This window comes from Podarcis filfolensis (genome assembly GCF_964270895.1).
Source record: "Podarcis filfolensis genome assembly, chromosome: 1".
Lineage (NCBI taxonomy): Eukaryota > Metazoa > Chordata > Lepidosauria > Squamata > Lacertidae > Podarcis > Podarcis filfolensis.
In genome coordinates, this window is record NC_139604.1 from 87358625 (window position 1) to 87370327 (window position 11703).

General features: G+C 42.5%; 1 protein-coding gene across 1 annotated transcript; it reads left to right on the top strand.

The window, feature by feature from the left end:
• Window positions 1-1493: 1493 nt before the first annotated feature.
• FAM180B (family with sequence similarity 180 member B) lies at window positions 1494-11546 on the top strand. Its single transcript, XM_083605786.1, has 3 exons — window positions 1494-2073; window positions 6643-6710; window positions 8904-11546. Exons 1-3 carry the CDS (start codon window positions 1986-1988, stop codon window positions 9360-9362), a joined length of 615 nt encoding a protein of 204 aa, XP_083461912.1. The 5' UTR covers window positions 1494-1985; the 3' UTR covers window positions 9363-11546.
• Window positions 11547-11703: the final 157 nt, after the last annotated feature.

The window sequence follows — 11703 nt, forward strand, 5'->3', positions numbered from 1 at the left end:
GAGTTCAGCACATGTGGAGCTAATCAGCTGCAGAGTGCTTTCCACTTTGCATTGGAGGGAGTAGGGTGGGTGAATCTTCCCAAACATCTTCCCCTTTTCTAGATAATGGGGAGCATTTGCCATTTTCCTTAAAATGGATTTGTGCCTTTGCAACACTTTGCAGATTGTCAAGAATTACTGGAGTGAACTTAAATGACAAGTCCAGGGCCATTTTTGATGTTTCAGCGATCCTTTGTCAACAAGACATGTTCTAGAGGTTGCTCACATGCACCTCTAAGTAGTACCCAATTTGGTAAAATTTCCAGAAAACTGGCATAGATGCAATGAATCGAACTCCATGGATTATGTGTGCTTAGACCTGTTTTGGATTCTTTATGGAAAGAAGGGTAGAGTTAAGATACTGTGGCACTTTTATTGTCTCTCTCCCTAATGTGAGGAAGAAGAGATTCAGCCTGTGGAGGCCCCAAACCTGAAAATGATACAGTAGCTGGGAAAGATGGAAATGAAGAGGATTGTGGGCCACAATAGTGTTTTGACTGCTGGTGTTTTTACAGGTCTGAAATACACACAACGTCAAGGCCCTCTAGATATTGGTGTGTCAATATGGGATTTGGGTTGTATTTCAACACTGCACAAGTGGATTACCATTTGCACACTGGCACTACCCTCCCTCTCCTTCCTCTGAATGCTGCCCTATCTGCTGCCCTCTGGGATACATGTTGAGGGTGCATGAGGGGGCTGCATGGGAGAGGAAGGGGGAATTCCATTGCACATGCAAACGTCTGTTGTGCAAACTGAACCACAGCATTGGGTCAAACCTGATAAGCTTTTGATATTGGTACAAGGGGGGAAAACTGGGTAAGTGCAGAAAGTTTCTTACCAGTCCCCCACTCCATGAAATTATTTAAATATATAGAATCCAGCAACCCTTTTAAAACATTGGGATGGTGCTAAAAGAGAGAGATTCTATAGCAAGAGATGGGAAACCTGAGGCCCTCTGGTTGTTGGCTCCAGCTCCCATCAGCCCCAGCCCACACAGCCAATGATCAGGGATGATGGGATATGTAGTCCCAACAACAATTGGAGTGACATAGTAGATTTGCAGGATTATAGGTCATAAATCCTGTTTTTCCTGGAATCCAGGGGTGGGGGTGGGGAAGTTCTGTGGAAAATTCCTATGAATGGCTGAAACGGATGATAATGCCAAACTTATTAAAACTGGTCCTCCCATGTGGAGATAGCTGGCTGATGGAGACGGTTGGGTGTGTGTTGGTTTCTGACAGGTCACTGTACTCCTCTTTCTCCTCCAAGAGCAACGGAGTTGAAGAAATGACCTTTCTTTCCTCTCTACTGAATACTTTCTGGCATAGATTTGTCAGCCCCACCCTCCTGTGGCATGTCAGCATTTCTGTTGGATTTCAGTGCTGGAAAGCAAACTTTGAGGGGGAAAAGAATGACTTGAAGCAAAATGAAACAAGCTGCACTTCCATTGTCCTTCAGGCAGCATCAATGGGCCTTTCTAAGGAGGACTAGTTTATGGCCATGCACGTTTCAAATTGTCAGTATAAATCCTTGGTTATTAACAGCATGTTCTTTCTTTTCTTAAAAGCTCGCAGCTGGTTGGGGGAAGGGGTAGAATCATAAAGTCATAACCTGGCGAGCCAAAAACCAAATAAGGAACAGCCCGATGCTCCAAGTGGAAATAAATGGGACTTGCATTGGCAGAGCATTTGGAGAATCTGGAGCCTGAGCCTTCAAAGTTTTTTTTCTTTTCTTTTTCTTTTGCATTATGATGGAAACTATCTGTTAGGAACTGGGAATTGAACTGGAAGCCCTTCCCTGGGCTGGAATTGGAGAAAGGCCAGCTGTCTCAGCAGCAACTTCTTGGACTGTAAAGAGAGGAGAAAGAAACTACACGGCAGTAAACAACTTCAGGTTCACCCAAAGCATTTTATCTGCAGAAAGGGGTAAGGACTCTTCCTGACATGGCCCAGATGCTGCAGCTGCACTTTGGAACATGCCTGTGGGTGGCTTTGATGCTCTGTGTGTTTGCAGGATCCCGGAGACAGACAGGTAGGAAGCTCACCCACAGCTGGAGAAGGCTGCTCTGCAGTGGGCAGCCAATATATTTCTGTTATTATCAATGCAACCGTTCGGGCTATTTTGTGCATGAGTGCCAGTGGAGGGTTTTCCATGGGCTTCTTGCAGGACTAAGGTTATCTGATAAAACTCAAGAAAGGATTGCTACTGTGCCAAAGAAAGTAAGTCAGGATCTTGCTAGAGTGAGACAGTTAAACAGACACAGATACTTTGTACTAAGTTTTCACACACCCCTTTCACATACTTTCTAAGGAATGCTATAAGTATCAATGACTTTTCCTCTGTTTAATCTCTGAAACAAGCATCTGTTTGTATGGGACACTCATGCAGCTCTTCTCTCTTGGAATTAATAGCATGTTAACATCACCTGGGAATTTTCCAGCAGCCTTCAAACATAGGTAGTAGTTGTGAGGCAGGTGCTTTGTGAGAAAATCTTGACTTTATTATTATTTTTGCAGTGGTTTACTCTGTTGCTGTATTCTGCTTCCGATTGCTGCTCGCACTGTTGCATTCACAAAATGGCAAATGGTTTTGGACTAACAATACCAGAGAGGGCTAGTTTCTGACTGGTCTATTTATATATTGAATTTCAGTAGCCGTTTTCTTGATACCTCACTCATAGAAGCAGGAGTTTGAATTACCATAGTGATTTGATTGCATTGGTAAGGTAATCAAATGTGAAGTTACCAGATCCTGCTTAGGCAAGTAGCTCTTGTGCCTTAAAAAAAAGTGGCAAGGTTATTATTGTTATTTTCAGTTTCTTATACTTCACCACAAGGATTAAGTTAAATGTTAAAGGTTAAGTTACAACAATTTAAAATACAGCCGTCTAAAACAAACCACATTCACAATAATTGGATGGGTCCCAAAAACATACACCTTGGGTGGCAATGGCCAGGGGAAAAGCAATATTTTTAAAGGTAGCACAAAATAGGGCTTTTCATATCATTTACTGAAGGCATAGGATGCCTGCCACTGCCAACAGAACTTTTTTCTTTTTAAAGGCTTGGAAGTCACTTGGGTGAACTCAACAAAGCAGATGTTGAGAACTATACTACCTTCACTATTAGTGTTATTTTAATGGAATATTTCTGTTCCTGCCTGTCAGTCTCAAAAGACTTCCTGAATTATGTATTATGGAGAAATGAAATGCAGCTGCAATCTGAGCTTTAATCCAAAATTGAAGACAGATGGCTTTGATCAGGAGACTGCAACCTGGCTAGAGGCATCATCTTTTCTAAGCAAAAGTGCACAGCTTCATTCTCCAAGCAACTTCTGTGAGTTTTTCTTCATGGCTCTGGGGAGAATTACTCTAGAAGGGAAAGCTGGAAGCTGTCTACAATAAGGAAAGCTACAGAAACAGCAGATGTTCTATTTCTTGCAGGCACCTCCTTAGCTTAATCTAATAATCCCAGTGATGAAATTCAGAAAATACATTTCTAGAGCAAGCCTAACCTCTATTTTAGTTCTTATCTTGCCTCTGTGAGTTGAGAACCTTAACTTTTTACATCTGTGCCAAAGATGAAAATATTGTAGATCAGGAGTTCCCACTGGCTTTTTCATTCCAACAATACACTGAGCCTCTCTGTGCCTTATTCCCAAGGGTACTTGCCTAGTTTATATATATCATTACACTCCACTTTACATCCCTGGCTTTTTAGGGCCTGTCAATCTCCTTCCCTCCCACCTCATGGCTTTCAGAATTAACCTTTATATCATTGCATTTTGTATGTTTTCCGATTCTAATTACGCACATTACAAAATAACTCAAAATTTAAATAAATATAGAAAGGTAGAAAGTTTCTCATTACAAGACTTCAAACAACCCTGCTAGTGATGTTAGTTGCTTACAATAATCTTTCAGATATCATATAAATTTACTCCAGTCCTTTTGAAATACTTGATCCTGTCAGCTTTGTGAGTTCTGCGAAGTCCATCATCTTCAACTGCCACTCTTCTTTTGTTGGTACTTTGCTGCATGCATAAACAGTCTTTTATCTTCCCTTAGTATGTCTTCACTCACTATACCCAATAAAAAGTCTTCTGGTTTTTTAACAAAAGTATTTTTAAACAATTTCTTTAACTCATTTTGGTATCTATCATTTCCTAGAAAGCCCTTACCTCTTTACAAGTCCACCACATGTGGTAAAAGACACCTTCCTTTTCTTTACATTCCCAGCACTCATTAGTTCTTGTCATACATTTTGGCATGTTTAGCTGGTGTTAAATGCCATCTATACATCATTTTCATAACATTTTCTTTAAGTGCGCTGCATGCAGTAAAATTAATACCTTCCCTCCATAACCTTTCCCATGATTCTAATTGAATATTATTTCCAAAATCTTTAGTCCAATGTATTATCACAGTTTTAACCTCTTCAACTTTGGTACGCCATTCCAGGATACTTGCCTAGTTTTGGACTCCACAGCATAATGAACTCCAGACCTGCTTCTGTATGCAACTCCACTTGCAAAATATGGCCTGGTGCTGCCTCCCACAGTCCCTAGCAAAGAAATCTGGGAACAGCTGAACTGTTGGGTTTGGGAACTAGTGGCCCTTCAGTCATTGGTGAAATGCAACTCCATCATTCTTGAGCACTCACAATGTTTGCTGCAGCTGATGGAAGTTGTACTTCACCAACATCTGGAGGGCCACGGGGCCCCCACTTCTGGTCTAGCCTATGGGTTGTAGCAATGGAGCGCACGAGTCCCTGCCAGGGGAAAATGCAGGATATAAATAAATAAATATATAATAATGCCTAAACAGAGAAAAATATTAAATGCAGAACCAGCTAAGTATGAATACATAAAATAATGGGATAAGACTTCAGTATAACTTAGCATGCTAAGTTAAAACAATATACAACAACATGAAATGGAGGAAGTTCCGTGACCTTAAAACAGGCTGCATCACTTACAGCACATTTCATTCTTTTGAACAAAATAGTTCCAAGTTTTACTGTGATCATTGCAGTATACTTTATTAGCTTTATCAGCATGCAGCGGAGGCTGGTCCACTGAGGCTACTGGGGCACAGACCTCCCGCTGAAAATGCCTAATAAGAATAATAAGAATAATAAGAATAAATGTTATTTATAACCCGCCCTCCCCAGCCAGAACCGGGCTCAGGGCGGCTAACACCAATAAAATCACAGTAAAAACATAATAGGGGAAAAAGAGAGAGGGGAAAAAACACCCCAATTTAAAATACAGGTTAAAATGCAATTTAAAATGCAGCCTCATTTTAAAGTAGCCGATAAATCAAGACTATAAGGGGAGGGAAACATAAGGGTCAGACTGAGTCCAAACCAAAGGCCAGGCGGAACAGCTCTGTCTTGCAGGCCCTGCGGAAAGATGTCAAGTCCCACAGGGCCTAGTCTCTTGTGATAGAGCGTTTCACCAAGTCGGGGCCAGTGCTGAAAAGGCCCTGGCCCTAGTTGAGACCAATCTAACCACCTTGCGACCTGGGACCTCCAAAATGTTGTCATTTGTGGACCTTAAGGTCCTCCTCGGGGCAGAATAATAATAATAATACTCCCCCAAATCTCTAAGCCAAGCAGTCTTTCCTGTTCCACACACATGGTGGGGGGTTCACATGTCAGTGGTGGGTGGAGTCAGAGGCAGAAGTGGGTGGAAGAATGGATGTGATGCTTGGCTTTACACAGCACAATCCAGCCTTGCAAAAACCAGAGTCCCTACCCACATGTCTCTCCGTCCCGATGAGAATGAGGCATTATTGCAGAGCAAGCAATGCACTCCAGTCAGACAAAGCACCCAGAAGGGTGCAGAAGTAGGGCAAGTGAGGAGTATGGTTGGAGAGGAGCCATTGTCTAGGGAAAATATCTCAGGCCAGCTGAAAAGGCCCTGACTTAGTCCAACCGGCTTTAAAAGGCCTGTAATGTTTCGAAGGGGAAACCCTCTGGGAGGTTTATATGCAAGGATGGAGTCTCAGCTGGAGGCAGACTGCCTGTTGGAGTTGTGTATGAGGAAGCTAGGAGAGAACAGGACCACGATGAAGTAAATATCAAAGCTATCCTCTGATTGTTAAATAAATGAAACAACATTATATTGAAGAATTTTGACGTCTGTCTTTACTGGTGCACAGATTGTATCATTGTTGCTCCCCATTTCTAGAATGCTCTCCCCAGAGAGGCTCGCCTGGCACCTTCATTAATTACCTTTAGGTGCCAGGTGAAAACGTTTCCCTTTCACAAGCTGTTTGGCTGATTAACATTCTATGGCCTTTTAAATGTGTTTCTGGGAAGTGGGTTATTCGTTTTGTTTTTGTTTTATTATGTATTTTGTGTTTTTATTTTGTATTTTTATATTGTGAACCTCCCTGTGATCTTCATATAAAAAGTGGTATACATTTTTTAAAAATAATAATAAAAATTATTTTATAATAAGTGTTATAACTGAGATTTTTACCTCAGGTTAATATTGAACACAATAAAATAAATCTCAGAAAATCAGGCATATATGTGAAGGAGGATAGGTGAAGAGATGTTGATTTAAATACTATTTTCTCTATTGTTTTTCCAGATGAACAAATTAACCTCCAGGATGCTCCAGATACAAATGGGGTTGAGAATGCTGGCATCATACTAGAGGTAATTTAGGCAAAAGCAAATCCACAAAGAAAAGAATGTGAGGTTCCTTCACCTTTGGCATGCCCTGCTGATATCACTGCAACAGCTCCAACTTCTTGGCCTATAGCTACCCAACCTTTCATTTTGTTGGTGCCAGGAGGAGAAGTGTGATTGCCATTGTGTAGGAACAAGGACACAGGTCTGCCCCTTCTTTAGTACTGAGGAATGTGGCTGGGATAGGTGTGAAGATGGTCACTGTGCATCTAGCAGCTTAGGAATCTACCATATACAGTGGTACCTCGGGTTAAGTACTTAATTCGTTTCGGAGGTCCGTTCTTAACCTGAAACTGTTCTTAACCTGAAGCACCACTTTAGCTAATGGGACCTCCTGCTGCTGCCGCACTGCCTCCGTGCAACTTCTGTTCTCATCCTGAAGCAAAGTTCTTAACCCGAGGTACTATTTCTGGGTTAGTGGAGTCTGTAACCTGAAGCGTATGTAACCTGAAGTGTATGTAACCCGAGGTACCACTGTATTGATTTGGCAGCAGCTTTTGAGAGTGACTGGGGAAACCCAGCCAGATGGGCAGGGTATAAATAAAGTATTATTATTATTATTATTATTATTATTATTATTATTATTATTATTATTTATGCGTTTCATGCAGGGGGCATTCTGAGCCCTATATGGAGATGCCAAAGATTAAACTTGGGACCTTCTGCCAAGAGGATTCTCTACCACAGCACTTGGCTACTGTTACCAATGCTTGAGGCAAATTTCAAAATTTTTGTATAGGGTATGGTAGCAATGGCCCTCAATAACATTAGTGCTCCAGTTTGTTTTCTCTTGGCTCTTCAGTTTCGACAGAGATCATTATACTGCACAATGCCGCCGCCCCTTTTTTTACAGCAGCTCCACATTGCTAAGGATTTCAGGTTCTCTTTTACTTCAGCTAAGGCATCAGTGAGGAGAAATGGAACTCCCGAGAAACACTGTTTTCTACTTATGTAAGCTATGGTCCACAAGATGGCAGCCTTGGGCCACTTCTGCTCATTAGACTGAGCTAGCTGCCTGGCTATGGGAAGGAGATATGGAAAGATTCTGAACTCTGATTGTGCAACAGGCCAGTTGAGTGACAGAGAACACATTCAGTACTGGGCTACCAAGATTTGCTGTTTCGCCACTTTCTTTAACAGCAGTATTTCTTAAGGCGATAGTCTTCACCCTTCAGAACTGGAATCCACCATTAACCTTCAACAGGGAACCCATGCTTAATATTTATTCTCCCTCTGTATGTGTGAACCTTCCATACCCTTTCCTTTTTTAAAAATAATCTTAAATACGCACACACCATACGCATCAAAACAGTGGCGATATCAGTGATGCACTCTATTTATAATATTGGAGCACAATTCATTTTGAGGTCTCAAGCAGCCAGATGCAGATGGGTATCTGAGCAGTAATCTTTGCTTAATGTTCGTGAGCTTTGCTTAGCCTGTATCAGAACTTCCTGCCCTTATTTGTGTTGAAGAGCTAGAATCAGGAACGCAGGAAACAAATCTCCTCTAGGAGCAGAAATGATATGGTACTGGATAGTTCCACAATCCTGCCATTGTGAGCAATATTCTCTTGATGATCCCTCACTCCATCTGCCATTCCTAGCAGTCTAAAAGACACCCAAGCTGGACAACATGCCTGTAGATGGGTACAGGCTATGCTGGAAAGGAAACTTCGGATAAGGAGTCACAGGGCTAGAATGGAGTTAAAATTAATCTAGCTCTAGGCATGGGGAATTTGTGACCCTCCAGATGTTGTTGGACTTCACTACCTCAACGGTTAGGGATGAAGGGAACTATAGCTCAACAACATCTGGAGGTTGGTTCCCCATCCCTGCATTGGCCCAGAGATAGGACTTCCAAGTGTCCTTTTTATCACCAGTTATTTCTCATGAGCCAATCTAAACTGGATTGTAGATGCCGTGAATAGAGAAGAGTCCACAACAAGCCATTTGAATGGTGTCAGGAATAGTTTAATAACACTACCCAGATGACGCAAGCAAGTAAGTCAAGTCACATGCAACAATAGAAGACAAATTTTATCCTCTTGGCCATTAGCCACTCTGCCCTGAGCAAAAATTAATTCTTGAGCATGATCACTTCTTACCATAGAGAAAAAACTGTCTGCTGATCCTCACAATTCTATTCTTCTTCTTTCAGTTACTTTGGAGAGGAATTGAAATTATGGCCAATGAGACAATCAGGATTGAGGATGAGGAGTTTGCCTCTCTGCGTCCCACCAAGCGATTACTCCGGATTTTTCAGCATGAGATTCCAAAAAAGCCAGATGGGATTGAAGAGTACCTGGACTTCCTCTCACAGTCTGATACCCCTATAACTCCACAGGAATTCAAGAAGCTCATCTTTACCACTGTCTACTGTGCTTACCAAATTCGCTCCATTCAAGGCCTGGAGAAAAACCTCTGGATCAACCTTTTCTCTCAGCTGGTTATTGAAATACTCCGTGATCTCTGCAAACGATTCTGTTCGAAGGAATCTATGGATTCTGTTCAGCTTCTGGCCTCTAGGCCTTGGCCGGAAATGCCTGTCTATATTTCTGCACTGAAGAAATTCTACCGGTCTAGCCTAGCCAGGACCCAAAGAGACTCTCATCCATAAAGGAGAAATCTTGGTCCCTATAAGCCAAATTAATATGCAAATATATATATTTTAGGTTCATTCTCCAGGAATGTGCACAGGAGTGTCACTCTTCCTGTTTTCTTATCTCTGGTGTAGCTGCTGCTTAGCTTTTCACTGGATTTCTATGATTAGCATGTTGCTCAAGGCCTCTGCCCTGCGCTCTCTGTAGGACATGCAGTTCAGATGGCACTTTGCTTTTGATTGGAATTGGGTTACTGAGGAACATGGAGTTACATGTCCCTGCTCTTGGCATTTTTATGTGTTACGCTGCAATTTTGTGTGTAGCGAAAATTACAAGAAACCAGATCCATGTTAAACACTAGGGAGATCTTATGAATTGTAAGAACTGTTTACCAACAGAACATGTATCTTCTTAGAAGGGAGCTTTTACGAAATTATGGACAAGCATCAGTTCAGGAGGTTTTATGTCAGAAAGAAAGTGAGGAGACTGAATGCCCAATGGGGCAGTCCTTCCAGCTTAGTGTTTCTTCTTGTATAACATAATATTCTTCAGGTACAGTGTACAATTTGCCCTAAAAGCCACTATGTCAGAAAAGGGTTAGTTTAGTTCTACCAGGTTTGCCATCCAGACAGCGGTTGAGCAAGCCGATTGGGCACCTGGGGTGGCGCATGTGCCCTGCGCCCAGGGGCGGGGCCAGCCGCACATGGGGGCACCGCGAGGCCTCCAAGGAGTCTGCCTGTCTCCTCCCACTAAGCCGCCCTACAGCTGAGGGGGAGGCAATGGGCGGACTGTTGGGGGCAGCGCTGGGCCTGCGGGCGCTTAAGCCACCGTGTCATTCCCAGAAGAGAAGCGTGGCTCAGGCGCACTGCAGGCCCTGCGCTGAGTGTCACCCACCATTTTGTCACCCCCCTCAGTGGGGACACCCAGGGCGGGCCGCACCTACCGCACCCCCCTTGCTATGCCCCTGCATCCAGACCGTTTGAAGGAAGCAGTTAGCAAATGTAATAAGTCTGTTCCACGACCTGCAACTTTAACCACCGAATGTACCATGCTTGGCTCCACATATGAATCAAATATACTTTGTGTGATAAACAGTGCACTGGGGAAGCCATAACTGAATTGTGGTATCAAAGACTTGTGGGAATTTAATTTTGAATGTATTAAGGAATGTGCCTTTTAGGGAGCTGTCTGGATGGGATTAGTTAACAGAGTTTGTAAGCAAATGAGACTAGGGTGTTGCATATGTTCTAGTTGGGACCTGATATAAACTTTTAAGGGCTTTTAAAATGTGAATATATAAACTTGTGACAGCATTGTCTTAGCCAAGAAATATCTTTAGCCTTGCCCTTGGCTTTTTAACTTAATCAATCATTGTCTGTATGCAGAAGTGGGCTTCAGCAGGTGTCTGTGCCGGAATATCCCAATCCTACACCAGTTGTATTGGTCAAAATGCAGCATGCCAGGGCCAAGCATACAGGGAATAGATGCCCCAGCACCCAAACATTGAAACAATGCTTTTAAAACAGCAGACAAACTTATACTGCAGAACGGAACTCAGTGGGTTTGGGTCCCATTCATTTGCTGTTAAAGTGGGTCTAGGCGGCCGCATAGCTTTGCCCAGTGGACGTATGTCTGGCTTCGATAACAGAATTTATCCATTTGCACCTCCAAAGCTTATTAGTATGGAGACAACTGAGTTGCTCTTCAGGCCCCTAACCTATCTGTTGAAGGCAGCATCTGTAGTCATCAATATATGCAATAGCCAATAATACATTGTTGTGTTAACAACACAGCTGTGCACACAGAGGCCAGAAGTGTTAAGTGGGCAACATTCCACATCATGCATGATGGAGTTTCACCCTTCTCCTGTCTCTCATGCAGTCTTCTGTGTTCCTTCCCATTCTCGCTCTGGACAATGCCCCAACCCTCTAGAGCAGATTATGGGGTGCACAGAGGGGAAAGGGGAATTGTTTCCACCATCTGTATTCTGCTAGTGAATAAATACCATTGGATTTACCCCATTTAGTTGATTAATCAGAGGGGGGCATTTTTAATTGCAGGGGGAAGCTAAGGGCAGATGTATTCTTGGGTTTAAGAATATGTTGGTTCCAGTCTTTTTATGGAAGTAGTTAATGCTTATTAACTCACACTTCCTTCAATATTGAGTTTTTGGCAATATTCAAATTTATGTAAATTAACAATTGCCTGTTAATTAACTGATCACCTCTCTTTGTAACCAACCTGCCTCACATTCTTTAATAACTGGCAGCTCCAAAACATACTACCATGTTCCATGAACTGATGATGGAGGTAGCTATATCTAATCTAATGCATCTAAAGCAATCTAATGCATCAAAA